Source organism: Oncorhynchus gorbuscha, linkage group LG02, assembly GCF_021184085.1.
Source record: "Oncorhynchus gorbuscha isolate QuinsamMale2020 ecotype Even-year linkage group LG02, OgorEven_v1.0, whole genome shotgun sequence".
Taxonomy (NCBI): domain Eukaryota; kingdom Metazoa; phylum Chordata; class Actinopteri; order Salmoniformes; family Salmonidae; genus Oncorhynchus; species Oncorhynchus gorbuscha.
Genome location: NC_060174.1, coordinates 32,345,368 through 32,364,795, shown reverse-complemented (window position 1 = coordinate 32,364,795; position 19,428 = coordinate 32,345,368). Strand labels below are relative to the sequence as shown.

Genomic DNA, 19,428 nt, shown 5'->3' with positions numbered 1-19,428 from the left:
ATCTACTTCCCTCATTCTCTTATTGAACCTATTCATCTACTTGTATTTCTCTTCCCCTTTCTCTCTATTCCAGTCTCTCTTTCTCCTTCTGTTTTCCTATTTTCTTAACATTATGAAAGCAGAGGAAAAGGGAATTGAAAAAATGTCTAGCAGAGCTACTGCTATGACTTTATCCTGGCACCAAAAGATAAGCAAGACAAGATAGTAAGAGTGTGCTGTGCCTATCGAGCCCTCAGACAAGCCTCAGTACTGCAATCAGTGGGAAAGGGGCCAGGTTCCCTGCCTGAGCTGTCAGCGCCCCCACTGGCTGCCTGCTGTGCCAATCAAAGGCAGGGGGCGGGGAGCAGGCAGACATTAGCGCTGATGTCACAGTCACATGGATTCTCGTGTGGTCATGCTCGGAGGCAGAGAGACAGAGCTGTGCTGGCCAGCTGCTGCTGAGACAGCAGTGGAGGGCTTTGAGCTGGTGATAGTGCTCTCTTATGGACTCGGAGCTTAATGATGTATTTTGTGATTTCAGCTATGAAAGGTAAGAGCAGAATGCATGCATGCTGTTTCCACGGTGCAATAGGCAGCCAGAGTAACACATAGGGAAGTGAAGCTTCTCTCTATTCACTGCCTGCCAACTCAATTTCAGCCGCTTGTAAGAAAAGAGTGTAAGAGAGTGGGAGGAAGAGAGAGAGAGGGGGAGAGAGGGAGGGAGAGAGAGAGCGGTAGAGAGTAACTGCCTCTGAATGTGTTTATTACCAGGGAATTAAGCTGTTGAAATATATATTTTCCTCCAGGAGCAGCTATTTTTTATTTCCTATTCTGGAAGGAAATTAAGTTTGAAATTCTAAACAGATGATAAGACATGTGTAATGGGATGTTTGGATGTTTCTCTAAAGTGAATAGGATTGTTACTCTCTGTGCTGGTGTGTGTGTGTTTAAGAAATAACAGCCAGTGTGCCATACTGATCTCTGTTTGATGTGAAATACAGCCCTCAAGCTCTTGAAACAGTTTCACATTTTTGGGGGGTCGACATAGGGGAGTGGACGAGGTGAGAGGAGAGGAAGTCCTGGAGTGACGAGGGGGTTCAGGTGTTTCTGTTGCAGTTCCTTCTCCTTGGCTCTTAATCTGGTTGTTCTAGTCCAGAGGATGTGTCTGTCTGTTCAGAGAGTTGAATTGCGTGGTAGACTGGCAGTGTTGAATGTGGGTCTCAGACAAGGTGACAAGGCACTGGCCGACTGGGATTCTTTGAGTTGATACTGGTGTGTGCCTGTGAGTTGTGTTCCACTGACCTATTTGTTGGGTAGTAGGGTATACATGCATGGCCATGGGAGCAGGGCTGGGTTTTCCTCCCAGTCTCAGTGTCATGATCCTGCATGCATAATCCCAGTCATCCCCCTCCCCACACCCCCTATCACACACACACACACACACACACACACACACACACACACACACACACACACACACACACACACACACACACACACACACACACACACACACACACACACACACACACACACACACACACACACACACACACACACACACACACACACACACACACACACACACACACCTCGCACACTCTTTCTTGCATTTACACACATGCATACCCCCCCCCTACACACACACACACACACACGGAAAATAGTCACATGAAGCACAGACAGCTGTCACTGTGTATTAGATGGGAAGTTGCAGGAAAGGAAAACAGCAATTGGATCCTAACATTAGTAGTGCTTCTGATGCCTCTGTTCTTTGCCCTTCTGACTCACTGTCTGCATTGCTATATCCTTACCACTCAGTGCATGTCTAATACATACAGTGTGTGGAAACATATTTGTGCATTTTCCACCACGTTCTTATTTCATATTTATAGACATGAATACATTTAGATGACGTACAATACACTGAGAATTGAATTCTGAGAATATTATCTTGACCACCTCTGTACAGGGAGGGAGAATTGTGTGACAATTATTTGAATATGCAGTTGATCACAATTTGTGAGAATCTTGTGATAAAATGAGATTAAATAGTTGACAGCGATGTGTGAGAATTGTGGGAAGTTATGGGAGAGTAACATGTGACCCTGAGGCAATTATGAAAAATCAGCACTCTGACCCAATGCCCTTTTTTATAGACTTTTTTATAGACTTTTATCTATAAAACATGGGGAAATGTGTATTTATTTATGGGTGTGACTGTCCAAAATCCAATCAATTTTTTTCCCTTTTCTATTTTTAGATGCAACTTCCATTATTATTCAAGACGTATTTATTACTGTATAAAGGCAGGTTGGCATTGAGTCAATATGTATTTATTACTTCATAAGGGCAAGTCTGCATTGAGTCAATATGTATTTATTACTGTATAAAGGCAGGTTAGCTTTGAGTCAATATGTATTTTTTACTGTATAAGGGCAGGTTGGCATTGAGTCAATATGTATTTACTACTGTATAAAGGCAGGTTGGCATTGAGTCAATATGTATTTATTACTGTATAAAGGCAGGTTGGCATTGAGTCAATATGTATTTATTACTGTATAAAGGCAAGTTAGCATTGAGTCAATATGTATTTATTACTGTATAAGGGAAGGTTGGCATTGAGTCAATATGTATTTATTACTGTATAAAGGCAGGTTGGCATTGAGTCAATATGTATTTATTACTGTATAAGGGCAAGTCTGCATTGAGTCAATATGTATTTATTACTGTATAAAGGCAGGTTGGCATTGAGTCTATATGTATTTATTACTGTATAAAGGCAGGTTGGCATTGAGTCTATATGTATTTATTACTGTATAAAGGCAGGTTGGCATTGAGTCTATATGTATTTATTACTGTATAAAGGCAGGTTGGCATTGAGTCTATATGTATTTATTACTGTATAAAGGCAGGTTGGCATTGAGTCAATATGTATGTATTACTTTATAAGGACAAATCTGCATTGAGTCAATATGTATTTATTACTTTTTAAGGGCAGGCCTGCATTGAGTCAATATGTATGTATTACTTTATAAGGGCAGGTCGGCATTGAGTCAATATGTATTTATTACTTTATAAGGGCAGGTTGGCATTGAGTCAATATGTATGTATTACTTTATAAGGGCAGGTCGGCATTGAGTCAATATGTATTTATTACTTTATAAGGGCAGGTTGGCATTGAGTCAATATGTATGTATTACTTTATAAGGGCAGGTCGGCATTGAGTCAATATGTATTTATTACTTTATAAGGGCAGGTCGGCATTGAGTCAATATGTATTTATTACTTTATAAGGGCAGGTCGGCATTGAGTCAATATGTATTTATTACTTTATAAGGGCAGATTGGCATTGAGTCAATATGTATGTATTACTTTATAAGGGCATGTCGGCATTGAGTCAATATGTATTTATTACTTTATAAGGGCAGGTCGGCATTGAGTCAATATGTATTTATTACTTTATAAGGGCAGGTTGGCATTGAGTCAATATGTATGTATTACTTTATAAGGGCAGGTCGGCATTGAGTCAATATGTATTTATTACTTTATAAGGGCAGGTTGGCATTGAGTCAATGTGTTTGTATTACTTTATAAGGGCAGGTCGGCATTGAGTCCATATGTATTTATTACTTCATAAGGGCAGGTTGGCATTGAGTCAATGTGTTTGTATTACTTTATAAGGGCAGGTCGGCATTGAGTCAATATGTATTTATTACTTCATAAGGGCAGGTCTAAAATGAATCCATACTCCAATAGTGTCATTATTCAGTTCAATTTATCTCATCACAATACATAAATGAGCTGGAATAGATTTTTCGAGAATTTGAAGCCTTTCCAAACATATATCTGTTTGATGGCTAAGATAGAGGAGTTGTGTATTGACATTTGTTATGCAAGAGATGAATGTGTTTTAATCATCGCTACCTTCCAACAGAGATATGGTCACGGTCTCTCTCTCTCTCTCTCTCTCTCTCTCTCTCTCTCTCTCTCTCTCTCTCTCTCTCTCTCTCTCTCTCTCTCTCTCTCTCTGTGTCTCTGTCTCTGTCTCTGTCTCTGTCTCTGTCTCTGTCTCTCTCTCCAGACTCACAACTCTCTCTCTCTCTCTCTCTCTCTCTCTCTCTCTCTCTCTCTCTCTCACCACTGCCTCTCAAGTACCTAATTACCTGTAATGGAAACATCCCTCTCATTACCCCATGCAAATTAGCTAGCCTACTCAACACAATTAAGATGAAAATTCCAAATATTAATTACATAATTAAAGAAAGACGTTTGATGTACCAAAAGACAGAAATAAATAAGTATATTTCATCTACATTAAAATTAACCCTTCATCAAGAGCATTAATGTAGAGGGACGTAGCAGTGCTTTTTGAAACCACTCCAAACGGATCGTTCCAATACCAAGCTGTTGTGTTGCATACAGGCAGCGCATAACTATGTGATTTACCACAAGTGTCTACAAGATTGTAAATAATGTTCAGGGGATGGAGACAACATACAGCTAAATTCCATGTGATGGGTGGTTTAAGGGTACGTTAACAAGGCAGTAAATATTTGCTGTAGGTTTGGTGCTCTTTGTCTCTTCCTATCAGCAAGCGGGTGAAGTGCTCATGACTAGCGCCTGCGTGCTGCAAGGCTTCCCACATCACAGCAGAGGTTAACAAGATTGGCTATTATCCAGTTAGGGACTGAGGACACTGAAAGCCAGGCAAAAATCACCACAGATTAAGGGGAAGGCACCAGCGAGGATTACAAATAAGAGTTACCAGGTAAGGATGTTTGTTACAAGATCCCGTTTTGTATTCATATCAGATCAACAAAAATAAACATCATTTTGTCTAAAATTTCATTCAAATCAAATCCTAAACATTTTCTAAATCAAAATAAGAATTTTCGCATAATTTTGTATCTTATTCTATTAAATTGCCCATTTGTTTATGCAAATATTTTTGTTCGATTTCGTATTCTCATAGCCCATTCAACCATCCATTATTACTAATGCTAACAGTCGTTTCTTTGACAGAGATGTGGTGTGTTTTGGAGCCATGTATGCTCAGATCTCTCCCTGCACAGTGTCTTTGTTAAGGAAGCGGAGTGGCATTTCCACAGGTTATTAGTGTGTGAGTTGTGGCGCTGTCTGGAGCGTGCTTTGTGACACGTCCTGGCTGCGTGTAGACGGACTGGTTAATGAAATATTGACTGCCCATTGAGAGCATGGATTTTTGATTTAGCTCCAGAGAGGCTCCAAGGACAGGGACGTGTAGTCTGGAGTGAGAGAGGAGACTGAGCCTGACACAGCCAGGGCAGAACCCAGCACCGATGCTCCTACCCTGTACCCTGTACCCTGCCTTCTACGGCTGTGGCTATGGCTTTACTGTGCACTGATATGTCCAGCCCTCCACCCTAGCACTTGCGGATGCCTGACAGCTTGGCAAAGCAACTGGGTGCCAGTCACACTCACTGACTTGAGGTTGTATCGGATCACACTCACCTGTCTTAGTTGTGGCTCATTTCCTGCTTTTTCTGTTTTTAAGTGCACACTCATATGAAGTGTCTTCCCATCCTACAGCATTTATTAGCGCCTACTGTACAATAGTGCTATAATACTCCCTTCAGCATACCTCATAACACACTCAGCACAGGTCCATCAGGTCCTGCTGCCACGACCAAATCACTCCACTGCAACATAGAAATATGGAGGAAATACGGTATTATTTTACACAGGAATGTAGGTGAACAATTGTTTTTAATCTTTGAGAGATAAAGGCAGAGATAGGTAGGGAAATACGGAGAGAGAGGGACTGATAGAGAGGGAGGGAGGAAGGGAGAGAGATTAGAGGAGTGTATTGAGAGTACCCAATGGATTGTGCACTAAGAGTAGAGAGGGGATTATCGTGCTGTTTACTGTCAGTCTTCAAAGGGCCTTTGGAAAGGGACAGCTTTGTATGCAGCATCAGTGTTTATCTGTGGTCTCAGTATCCCTTGCCCTATTGTCTGGCTGTGCATTACACTATTTCCATGATATGCCTACACTTTCACAATGGATATAATTTCAACACAATGTCATTTTATGTTCTATATGTTATCGATCTGATATTTTATCCATGGTGTGTTTCTCTGTGCATCTCTGCTGGCACTCTCCTGCAACTGCAGTGCCCTCCCAAGCTCTTTCTGCCGGGGCCAAGAAGTTAACAGCGGTTTAGCGGATTGAAGAAGGGAAAGGTTTTCTGACTACTTTTATTCTGTGCGTGTCTTGTTGCATTGCCTTTTTTCTCCGCAGGTCTCTCGAGGGCTGTCCACTGGCCTTTTGAAGTAGCATCAAAGAGGAAGGGGGGAGGAGAAAAAGCATTATTGATTTTGCGTTTTGTCTGACTCAAATGCTGAGGAATAAAGACACATAAGGAGAGAGGTGTTGGCATCGGCGGTGCTCTGAGAGAGAGGGGGAGGGAGATGGAGAGTTGAGGGAATGATATAGACGTATAGGTAAGGAACTCCAGACAGTTAATGCATCTCTCCCCAGAGCCTCCTGCTCTGTTCAGTCTGGCTGTTTCTCCTGGTAGCTACCTTTGTGCTCCTCTCCAATGCTGCAGTAAATAAAGCCCATTAAAGAGACAGACCTCTCTAGTCTCTCCACCTCCCTGTCAGATATCTTATCTCCGACTCTATCAGGTTGGTGTCATCATCTCACAGCATCCCGCAGCTTTTCTCTGAAAAGCCAAGCTGCTCAGTTCTCAGCTGTAATCAAATTTGCGCTCTAGGTACAGTTGAAATTGGAAGTTTACATACACCTTTGCCAAATACATTTAAACTCAGTTTTTCACAATTCCTGACATTTAATCCTAGTAAAGATTCCCTGTTTTAGGTCAGTTAGGATCACCACTATATTTTTAGAATGTGAAATGTCAGAATAATAGTAGAGAGAATGATTTATTTCAGCTTTTATTTCTTTCATCACTTTACCAGTGGGTCAGAAGTTTACATACACTCACTTAGTATTTGGTTTCATTGCCTTTAAATTGTTTAACTTGGGTCAAACATTGTGGGTAGCCTTCCACAACCTTCCCACAATAAGTTGGGTTAATTTTGACCCATCCCTCCTGACAGAGCTGGAGTCAGGTTTGTAGGCCTCCTTGCTTGCACACGCTTTTTCAGTTCTGACCACATATTTTCTATAGGTTTGAAGTCCGGGCTTTGTGATGACCACCCCAATACCTTGACTTTGTTGTCCTTAGCCTCTTGGAACTACCCATCCCGGATCCGGGAGAATTGTCATCAACTACACTAATCACCATGTCATCTCAGATTTTGAAATTATGCTTTACAGCCAAAGCAAGACAATCATTTGTGTAAGTTCATCAATAGCCTAGCATAGCATTATGTCCAGCTAGCAGCAGGAAGCTTGGTCATGAAAATCAGAAAAGCAATCAAATGATTTGTTTACCTTTGATGAGCTTCGGACGTTTCACTCACGAGACTCCCAGTTAGACAGCAAATGTTCCTTTTGTTCCATAAAGATTATTTTTATACCCAAAATACCTCTGTTTGTTGGTCACGTTATGTTGAAAAATCCACCGGAAATAGCTGTCACGACAATGCCCCCAAAAATTACAAATTCTATCCATAATATTGACAGAAACATGGCAAACGTTTTTTATAATCAATCTTCAAGGTGTTTTTCAAATATCTGTTCGATAATATATCAACCGGGACAATTGGCTTTTCAGTAGGAGCAAGAGGAAAAATAACTACCTCTGTCTTTTACGCAAGAATCACTCTGAGTGCCCTCAGCTGGCCACTTACGCAATGTAGTCGTTTACGCTCATTCTTCAACATAAAGGTGTGAAACTAAGGAAAAATGCTGTAGACACCTTAGGGAATACGTAGAAAAAGGAATCTGGTTGATATCCCTTTCAATGGCCAATAGGGGGGCATAGGAACACAACGGTTTCAAAACATGAGTCACTTCCTGATTGGATTTTTCTTAGGCTTTCTTTTTCTTAGGCCTGCAATATCAGTTCTGTTATACTCACAGACAATATTTTTACAGTTTTGGAAACTGTAGAGTGTTTTCTATCCGAAGCTGTCAATTATATGCATATTCTAGCATCTGGTCCTGAGAAATAGGCCTTTTACTTTGGGCACGTTATTTTTCCAAAAATCTAAATAGTGCTCCCTAGCTTCAAGTGGTTTTGCCACAACTTTGTAAGTAAGCTTGGGGTCATTGTTCATTTTGAACACCATTTGCGACCAAGCTTTAACCTGATTGATGTCTTGAGATGTTGCTTCAATATATCCACATCATTTTTCCTCCTGCAGCAAAGAACCCCCACAGCATGATGCTGCCACCCCCGTGCTTCACGGTTGGGATGGTGTTCTTCGGCTTGCAAGCCTCCCCCTTTTTCCTCCAAACATAACGATGGTCATTATGGCCAAACAGTTGTATTTTTGTTTCAACAGAACAGAGGAATTTCTCCAAAAAGTACAATCTTTGTCCCCATGTGCAGTTGCAAACCGTAGTCTGGATCTTTTATGGCAGTTTTGGAGCAGTGGCTTCTTTCTTGCTGAGCGGCCTTTCAGGTTATGTCAATATAGGACTTGTTTTACTGTGGACATAGATACTTTTGCACCTGTTTCCTCCACCATCTTCAGAAGGTCCTTTGCTGTTGTTCTGGGATTGATTTGCACTTTTCACACCAAACGCGTCTCCTTCCTGAGCGGTATGATGGCTGCGTGGTCCCATGGTGTTTATACTTACGTACTATTGTTTGTACAGATGAACGATGAAACTGTAGTTTGTTAACAAGAAATTTGTGGAGTGGTTGAAAAACGTGTTTTAATGACTCCAACCTAAGTGTATGTAAACTTACGACTTCAACTGTAAGTGTGAAGTGGCAGGCTGGAAGAGAAGAGGAGCATTGTTTGTGTGCTGTTTTACCCTGACATCTCCTATCTCAAGGGTTGGCTGTAAAATGACCTCAGAGTGATATAAGCAAGTCCCTTTCTGAATAGAGCTGACACCACCCTCTCCCTGTTCTACTCAGCACTGTTATGTTATATTATGTTACATGCATGTTATAGCTAGCTACAGTAGATTAACATGGTAAGCGGGACAGGGGTACCTCATGTCAGAGGTTAAAGATGCTGGGGTATGCATCTCGTCTCCATGGAGAACTGCTATAGCTCATAAATGGATCCAGGGAAGGAATGAGGGCTGATGAATGAGTAGTAGCTGGAATTTTGATTAAATCAGGAAACAGGCAGGGGAAAAGCCACGTTTAACAAAGATCGTCTCAAGACTGTGTCACCGTGACACAATGTGAGTACAAAAGGCAGGGAACAGTGTAAGCAGATTGATTATATGTCCCTGCCTTCAGGGCTACTTGTGGGATGGCATCATTTAGACCAGAAACCTGCATGTCCTTAAGCATATAGAGAAACACAACCAACCTCAGGTGGAGTAGTACTCCACAGCACCATGAGGCGCTGTATGTAATGGAAAAACCCCCAGAATGAAACGGTGACCTCTGGGCCCTCCCCATCCGAGAGCCTCTGTCCTGACTCTGGATAGTGTTGCCACAACATAGCAGAATGGAGCAGAGGAGGGAGGAATGCCTCATAGAGCCGCATGCAGGCCCCAGAGTGAAACTTTCTCTCAAGGTTACAGGCTTTAAGGAACTACTTCTCCATGCATCCTATTGTGATCGTCATAAATAACAAAGGAAAACAGCCTTGAAAACAGATTTTATTTTTATGCACATATTTGTTAGAAATAAAATAAATGCTGCTTCAGTACTAATTACAAGATGAAAGGATTTAAATGATGTTATGCAGTGCAATGAACTTAGTTTGAAAACAAAGGACATAGCATATTCGGGAGCATAATGCTTTTGAAAAAAAATACTTTATGTGAGACAATAATTTATTGACAACTTTTTTCAATTTGTTAATAAGCGCAAATGTATTCAAACCAGTGTGATCCTTTGACCCTACAGATTGATTTGGTTCACTTAAAATGACATCAAACAAACATTCCAGTTGATTTGCTCCACAGTGAGTGGAGCAGTGGGGCCAACACAGGAGGAATCTGACAGAGTCAATGTATGGGTGTGTCAGGTCTCAGTGAGCGGGAGGGAGGGTGGTGGTTGGCTGTTAGTAGTGAAGCCCTTGACCTTTCTGAGATGAGCCCTCACCCCGCCCCCTATGGCTACATAGAATATCTGATTGCTGATTATGAGTTCCCTCCCCGTCGTGCTGAGTGGTTTGCATGTCGCCATCCATCCCTTCCCAGCTGAACTGATTAATGTAAGGAGCTAAAGATTCTACATCTCAGAGAGATTGCAAAAAGGCTCTCGCAGAGCCTGGTAATCTAGAGTGCAGCTGGCAATCACCCAGTGCTGGCTCGAGAGGCTTTTTGGGTTGTTGTTTTGTTTTTGTTTTGAAGTCATTTTTGGGGGGGGTGTTGATGTCTTGGTTCCCCTGGGCTATTCTTGTTTCAGGATGAGAGCGCTCCGTATGCTGAGCGCAGGTCCTTGTCTGCCCTGCCCAGCCTGCTGAACAACAGCAGCGTCAGCACAGCCCCTCGCTCAAAGTCCCAGGATGTGCTTATGATCACCCTCTTACAGGAGGAGACCAATTTTGGCAGAAAAATGTACTTCATCCCAGATATGAAAAAAGCTCTTTGCTCATTTTCAGAGCTCCCAGACACCAATACAGGGAACAGAAGCATCAGATAAATTAAAATAAATTGATGCTCTGCTGTTCAAGATAACTTGTGTTTTAGAATTTTATTTGAACTCTATATTAGGCACAATTTGCTGGCTGTTTAATTGATATTTGCAGCAGTGAACAATTTTTTTTTTCAGAAAAGCTGGCATGACTGCTTTACTTGCTTGAAGGGATCTGTCACAAAGTTACAAATCAGCCGCTGTCTTCTTCAAGTTTTGTTTTTATAAATAGTTGGAGGGGAGTGGAGCTCTGCATGGTTCAGTCCTGTTTCCTCTGCACTGGTGGCTGTATTAATGCCTTTCATGTGTAACTTTAGGGCGACTGAGAAGGAATCTGCCCAAAGTGTTTTTATTAAGTCAATTATTATCAAAGCCATGGAGTCCACTCTGTCATCTACTAGACATACAATATATTTATTGTTATACATATCTTAATGTATGGTTCAGCAGAGCATTATACAGTACTTTATGATTGCTGGGAAACGCACACATACATTCTTGCATATACACACATGTATACCCAACCAAGCTTTATCTGCTCTTACACACACACACACACACACACACACACACACACACACACGCACGCACGCACACACGCACGCACGCACGCACGCACGCACGCACGCACACACACACACACACACACACACACACACACACACACACACACACACACACACACACACACACACACACACACACACACACACACACACACAGGGAGAGAAAGAACCTTCATGCATTCATGTGTTCATACATTCCTGCACACTTGAAAGCTAATTTATAGCATATTTATGCTGCGATGACTATATCTGTGCTTCACACTAAAGTTAATAGAGGAGCAGATGAGACACCATCAGTGCTCACAGAACAAATGGCTATCGTCTGTGCTCGGCTACCTTTAGTAAATGAAATGTTTCAGCAGATCCACATGTTCCATGTGAGAGCCCTAACCACAGACGGCTGGGGAGAGCCTCCCAGACACAAACAGAGGGGGGGCTGTATTGTTGTTGCTGAGTGTGAGAGACATCGAGGGAAGGATGCGGTCACTTTGCATCTGACGCTCGTATGGGGGGAGGCACGTCATTTTAATGACTCTGTGTGTCGGAGATGAAGAAATTCATTCATTTGTGAGCTGTATTTGCATTTCTGGGATTGATTATTTGCTTTCTTGCTTGCTTGCCTGTTGGATTGTTGTGCAATATCAAGTTACATGAAATTGCATATTTTGCAGAATATAATCCCCAAACCTTACTGGTCTCTAAATTGGTACCATTACTTACCATTAAAACAACATGCATTGTCCTAGTGGTCAACCTGTGTACTACAGTACTACAGACTGATGATCTGCAGCAAAGTATCTTTGGGATACGATACCACCTCAAAGGGCAATGCAGGGATGAGAACTCTGTTTTGATCTTTGACACATTTCATGGGCATTGATTATATGATGCTTTAGTCTTTGATCTAACAGTGGAAAATGTTGTTTCTTGATTCTCTGGTTCTGAGATTATTATAATTTATACATGAGGGATTTGTTTTTTTGCCAAGCTTGAGCAATCTTAAGTAAAAACACTGTTTTGTATGGTCTCTGTTCATATTATTTATATCATTGGCATCTCCTATAGAAATTAAACAGGGAACACTATTAGAAAAAAGGGTTCCAAATGGGTTCTTTGGATCACCCTTTTTTGTTATAGGTAGAACCCTTTTTGGTTCCAGGTAGAGAAAGGGTTCTACATTGAACACAATAGGGTTCTACCTGGATTCAAAAGGGTTTTGCCTAGAACTCAAACGTTCCCCTATGGGGACAGCCAAAGAATCATTTTAGGTTCTAGATATACGTTGACTTCAGAAAGTATTCAGTGAATTTCAAACACAGATTCAACCAGAAAGAAGGGCACCTACAGTATTGGTAAAATGTTAGAAAATGCAGATGTTGAATATCCCTTTGAGCATGCTTTGAGCATGATGAAGTTATTAATTACACTTTGGATTGTGTATCAGTACACCCAGTCACTACAAAGATACAGGCGTCCTTCCTAACTCAGTTTCCGGAGAAGAAGGAAACCGCTCAAGCACAATTACCTAAAACACAAGGCCAAATGTTCCTGAGTGGCTGAGTTGGAATTTAAACTTCAATTTACTTGGAAATCTAAGACAATACCAGAAAATGGTTGTCTAGCAATGATCAACACCCAATTTGACAGAGCTTGAAGAATTTAGAAAATAATAATGGGTAAATGTTGCACAATTCAGATGTGGAAAGCTCTTCGAGACTTACCCAGAAAGACTCACAGCTGTAATCACTGCCAAAGGTGCTTCTACAAAGTATTAGTGGTGTGAATACTTATGTACATTTCTGTATTTAATTTTCAATACATTTCCAAAAATTGCTAAAAACATGTTTTTGTGTAAAAAATATTTGTGTGTAAAAAATATCTTATTTAATTCATTTTGAATTCAGGCTGCAACATAACAAAATGTGGAATAAGTCAAGGGGTATGAATACTTTCTGAAGGCACTGTATATGGATGGAAAGACACATTTCAAATAATGTGTTCACTTATACTCTTGAAGAGTGTGAGAATATATGTTTGACAAATTTCTCCCTCAGATGTAGCTTTGGAAAAACATCCAATATTTTATAAAAACTCTACTACTGCTAGTACTTTTTCATACAACCTAGGGTTGCAGATGTTTTATAGGCAAATATTTTTGGACAAATTCTTTGTTTCCTAAGCCATCTGATATATAATTTAAGAACTGAACAAACCCCATTGTACTCATAAGGGAAAAAATTAACTTACACAATTAGTTACAGCACTGCGGTTACAATTACCTGGTAGTATTGCTGTTCAGTGCCGCATCATACTTTTAAGATGATTACATTCAAAACATAGACCTCCTGTTAAACAAAGACTTGTCAACTTTGGAGTAAAATACAGCATCTGATTATTTATTCACTGTCTTTCACCTTTTGTAGAAACTCAGAAAAAGCAGTATTATTTATTTTATTAGCCCAGTATCACTTCAAGGCAATCCAGGGAGAGTTAGGTTGTATTGTACACTGAATGTTGGTGTGGATGTTATATGTATGCTCGTAAGATAGATTTCATATCACAACAGCATATCCCTTGAGTGACTACAAATAACTATACATGCCTGAAATTAGGTTTTTTTTTTTTAACTACAGGAAAAGCATTCTTCAGATTAATTTCAGTGTATGGCTCCCTTTGTGGAGGAAACAAATAGGGCTTTATGGAATTAGTGTGTTTGCTGCATGAATCTCAAATCTATTCCTGGAACAAATGATTGTGTTTAACGTGATTTGATGTCTGCAGCGCCTCTGTGCAAAACGGAAGAGAGCTACCCGATTGGATTAGAGTCTGAAGTACAGTAATGACAGCTCAGTGTTTCTCCATTGACCCATGTTTGTTGTCTAAATACAATATGAGTGTGGAGGGCTCGCTGTATACTCCTGTGCTAGGAGACTATTTGCTGAAGGTCATTTTGGGATCATAGCATGCCATTAATAATTCCAGTACATTTCCGGGATCTCCATCGGTTCTGCTGCATCCATACATTGCTTCCTTCCCTTTCGAGGACAAATACAGCATCTTCAGGTTGGAATGAAATCATGCCTAGAGGCTCAGATATTGGAGGTGGTACTTTGTTGTAGAAAACATCACGAAACGCATTTAACTGTGGTCACACATACTGCTCACACATTAGCCTGTTAAATTGTGTGTTTATGCGTGGAACACACAGGAATTCTCGCTTGAACACACACACACACTACATCCTTATGTATACCCTCCCTGAGTCTTGTGAGTGTGTTTCAGCAGCAGCGAGTTTTGCAGGGAGGAAGCAGTGGACCTGTGCTGTGTGGTAATTCCCTACTGCTCTGCATATCCTCCCAGTCAACCAGCCGTTCTACAGGGATGCAATTATCACTCTCCCTCAAGCCTAGCCGTGCGCCATGACAAGGTGTTACTAGAGAAATCATCAAAGCCTGATTTTAAATGAAGCATTTAATTATGTGACAAGTGAACGCTGTGCGTGTGTGTGTTCATGTTCAGTTGCGTGTGTATACAGTATGTGAGAGAAGCTGTTAGGTTTTGCGTCCCTTAAACAGGCCTCAGAGGCAGGATCCTATGGGGAGTAGATAGATGTGTTGTCAGCGGCGTGCACTGGCCGGGCACTGCGGGCGGGCAGGCGTGCGGCTGGGTGAAAGATGGCGGAGCGTGTCTGTGCACAGCTAAGGCTGTGATAGGAAACAGTGGGCGCTCCACCCCCGTCGCTCCATCCCTCCCGTCCAATGATAGGTCTCCACTCTGATTCTTTTAATAGCAGGAGGCCAGCTCTCATGATGGACCTGTCATAGAACAGACCCACATAGTCTCACAATTAGCTTCTCCTCATCATAAATACTGTAGCATTAATGAAACCTTTCCATCTGTAAGGACTCTTTTTTTGTCAGGAATATCATCATCTAGCTAAATATATAGTTTAATAAAAAAAGATGTATGCTGATTCTAGATGCTGTAGAATGTTTTGCTATTTGTTGAGAGGGCACCTTTGTCTGTGATTATACATGTATCAGTCATGACTAGCCCTATACCAGTCAGTCCAGTCAAATCACTATCAAAGCTAAACTGCTTACCCTAGCCAATTGTAATTTCACATCTCTGCTGAGTCATTGTCCTGTCAGGAGCTTTATTCTTCAGCATGCCTGATGATGTGTCCACAATCCCTTATCTATAGAGCTAATTATTTAAAAGAGGAGCTGTCCTGAAAAAATAGGTTGCACAATGGAAAATTAAGATTTTACAAGATACATTTTCAATGGAATTGTATAGTTCATCTATCTTCTGAAACCATTGTGTTTTATTTGTTCATTTTTCATTATAGGGAAAGTGAATGGCTTACTGACAATGTGTGGTAGTCAGGTTGGGATTCTGATTGGTGGTTATGGTAGGTCATAATAGAGACAGCTAGGCTATTACTCTGCAACGGACAGACAGACGGACGGACAGAGCGAGGCTCAGATTAACATGGTAAAAAGAGGCTGATTGAACTGCGCACATTCATAGGAAGCTAGCTTTAGGGGTTCAAGGTTATCTGGACAAATCAGACTCCTGTTTCTATTCATTCCCTCCTAGACCAACCAGCTCGTTTTCTTGGGCTAACCGGAAAATGTGCAGTTCTGATGTCTGTGAGCAGGTCTGGCAAGGGAATGCGTGTGAATCCTAATGACGTGTAACATTTCATATCCATCAGGGGGAAGGGCTGCATATACAAAAGGTTCACAAGCATTTGTTAATAGCAACTTCTGGACGCTAGTACTCTAACTGAACATGTAAGTGATAAGTTGACTACAAGACAATTCATTTGACTGAACATTGTATTAACTTCCATGAGATTATTCTTTTTTGCAGCCTAATGAACATTCAGTTTGATGATGACCACCTCTCTGTTCCACAATCCTCCTCATGTTTAGTAACAACAGTCAATGGTCATTCACTCACATTTACATGACTGAATATTGATGTATAGGTACATTTCCCCCCACTCTCCAGTCCTCACGTGCAGTGTAAAGCCATCTCTATTTGTCCAGGCAATGCCGAGTGTGTGAATGGGTATAAAGAAATATAGAAGGGACAGTAAGCTGCAGTCTAAACAAACATAGACAGGCAGAATGAGTCTGGGACTGACCACCGTATTATGTAACAGGGTCTTATCAGGACATACCTTCTGTCTGAACACAGTGAGGTTCCCCCTCCTCTCCTCCACCTTCTTCCTTTTCCTCCCTTCTGCCTGGGTGCTCCCTAAACATGGGCCTTCATTAGCAGGGCTAAATAACTCAGCTCGCTGAAATCTCTATTATTTCTTGCCATAGGGCCATTCAATATTTACCTGTTGTCATTTCCCCTCCTTCTGACCAGTAGGGAACTGTCCTTAGTTTCAGTAATGTGCACAGAATATTATTATCAGAATATTGCACATTTTCCCTTCCTCAGGTTCTGACATAGGGAATACGTAGTCAAAGTAGCAGTGACTGACAGCTGTTTGTTTTTAAGGTTCCCTCAGAGCCTAGCTACTTTGTTCCTGCATTAAAGGAGGAATTTTGATGGGAAGTGGAATGAGAGCTTAATAAGGCTAAGGCTTTGCTTTTCCTCATTCCTGGCAGGATTTCTGGGCAGCATTATGTATTACATTGTACTTTGTTTGCTTGTGTGTAGGTGTGGAAGAACTGTAAGGTTTTGTGAATGTAACCTCACCAATGGGTCTCACTGGGAGAGTTATCCATGCTCTTGGTAGGTTGGCAACATACGCAATATGCGTAGGAGAGATGCTGAGGTGTTGTATGTGAATACTCCATCCAGTACAGTCTATGTGGGAGGGCCATCCCTTTTGTGTGAAAATGGTGGGCATTGTGGTCGGAGGTCCACCAGGTCCAACATCCTATTCTGGAGCTGTTTATTCCAACCCATCACAAGCCATTTCCTTGGCTTTCTGAATCAGAGTATGGATCTGCTGCCTGGCCACCAGGAGAGAGTGGCTCTTTTGAAAAAGCCTGTTTGTTAAGAAGAGAGCCTGGTTAATGTGAGCCTGTGATGGATGTAAGCCCATTGTTGTTCTTTGGGGAGGAGTAATGATTGGAGACACCGTTCAGTAATCTGATGGCAGTAGAGCCAAAAACAAGGCCGTCAGAGAAATTGAGGCACCAAAGCAAATGGCAGAGGAAAACCCCAGAGACACATACATGCTGTCATTGGTCTAATTCAGACATAGTTTTGATGGAAAAATCCCAGTTACAGTCTCCATTTCCAAGGCCAAATCCTTTGGGCTTCTATTGAGCTGGTCTTTCAAATCAAAATCAAATCAAATGTATTTATATAGCCCTTCGTACATCAGCTGATATCTCAAAGTGCTGTACAGAAACCCAGCCTAAAACCCCAAACAGCAAGCAATGCAGGTCTTTGTGGCTGAACTGCAGCAGTACAGTCCAGTACTGGACGTTCAGTACTTTCCCTCATCTATTTATTCTGCTAGTAGCCTAAACCTGATCTTATAATCAGCGACTGGTCAACATTAGTCTGGCTTAATGCTCATTCTCTATCTGTCAGCTGATCAACATGCTCCAGTGAAATGACTGTAGGTCATATAACACAATCTGGTACTGTACACTGGATATCCCAAGATACATTTTTTGGTTGAGGGGCACAAAGTAAAGCCTTCCTTAAATGGAGGAAGTATTTTGTCAATTAATGGTGAAAATGGTGAATGAAAGCTTTAATGTTTTTTCAGTAGCTCAGAAGAACTCTTTAAAGGCTACACCCTGCAGCCTATACCTGTTTATGTCTAGTGCTGCATTGGTTAGAGTGGTTTGAGACAGACATACCTGGGCCTCAGTGTGTGGAGATTGAACATTTGAACAAAATAGTTTTTGTCTTGCTACTTGAATTGTATTCTGACACATCCTGTGATCAAACTGCTCAAATTGCATGTGCGACAGCTGCTAAGTAATTCGAATAATCTGCTCGTTGCTGGTGACTTTGCTTTCATGACTGCAGCTTACCTCAAATTGAAAATAAATAGATAAATGCCTTTTCTGCTCCAACAAATGATACAGCTTTAACTCAAAGGAGCCATCTTGTTCATTTTGGGAGTAAAAGAGCAATTTGAGAAAATAAACAACCATTGTTAATAAGTTGACAGACTAATAAGCATGCTACGCTACCCAGCAGTGAAGATATAAATGATTAAATCCCAACATGACCCACCTCATCATGGTAGTTATACATACTATATCATTATTATATCAAGTATTCACTACAGACTATAGCAATAATCAAGTCTCGTTCTTGGGTTGCCAATTTCTCTGTGCTGACCATTTTGTCGAAATTGCTGCGAAGGACAGGGTAAGAACACATATATTATCCACTGAATGTAACCACAAAGGTTTTTGTAGAGGGATGTCATTAAAACTCCCCCTCTCTTTCTGTATTTGTTCTCTCATACACACAGCGTAACCTGCACACACACACACACACACACACACACACACACACACACACACACACACACACACACACACACACACACACACACACACACACACACACACACACACACACACACACACACACACACACACACACACACGTAGACGCGCAGACACACACATGTAGACACACAGACATACACACACACACACACACACACACATCAATGTGGATGTTGACAGTGGTAGATGGGGCTATGTATGCACTACATAGTTTTTTCTGTTGTCATGTATCTGGGCAAATCGCACGGTGACGAGGCATAGAATCTGTCATGGAGAAGGCATATGTATAGCAGAGATAAGAGGCAGCCATTTTATCAAGCAAGCTGTCTCTCGAAAATGCTCATACACATGTCCCCAGATGCGCCTCCAGAAAGATGGCCCTTTAATGACACGGCCCTGCACTCGCCAAGAGGACGCCCCGTTTGTTCCCGGCTCTAACCTGACAATTATGCCAATTACACAAGGCAGCCATGTTGACAAACACACCATGAGAATTGTTGCCGTCGACTTGGGAGTAGTGCAGGAGTCCCCCGCCGCGATCTCCTCTGTAATTTAACTAGCACGGAGAAGGATTGCAATGGCTTTCTCAAAAACTCCCCGAGCCATGTATTCTTTTACGGCGGGGAGCCAGTCATGCCACCAGTAC

The 19,428-nt window shown here is 41.5% G+C and overlaps 1 protein-coding gene across 2 annotated transcripts in view; it reads left to right on the top strand.

The window, feature by feature from the left end:
- LOC124000941 (nuclear receptor ROR-alpha A-like) overlaps nucleotides 1-19,428 on the top strand; it is a 276,955-nt gene that overhangs the window by 214,428 nt on the left and 43,099 nt on the right. Inside the window, exon 1 of one of the 2 annotated variants that reach the window (XM_046307613.1) lies at nucleotides 398-529. The exons of the other annotated variant lie outside the window; for it this stretch is intronic. Within the exon in view, the coding sequence (XP_046163569.1) occupies nucleotides 499-529 (31 nt within the window). The 5' untranslated portion in view covers nucleotides 398-498. Of the gene's footprint in view, nucleotides 1-397; nucleotides 530-19,428 lie in introns of those variants that run through there. 2 annotated transcript variants of the gene reach the window in all.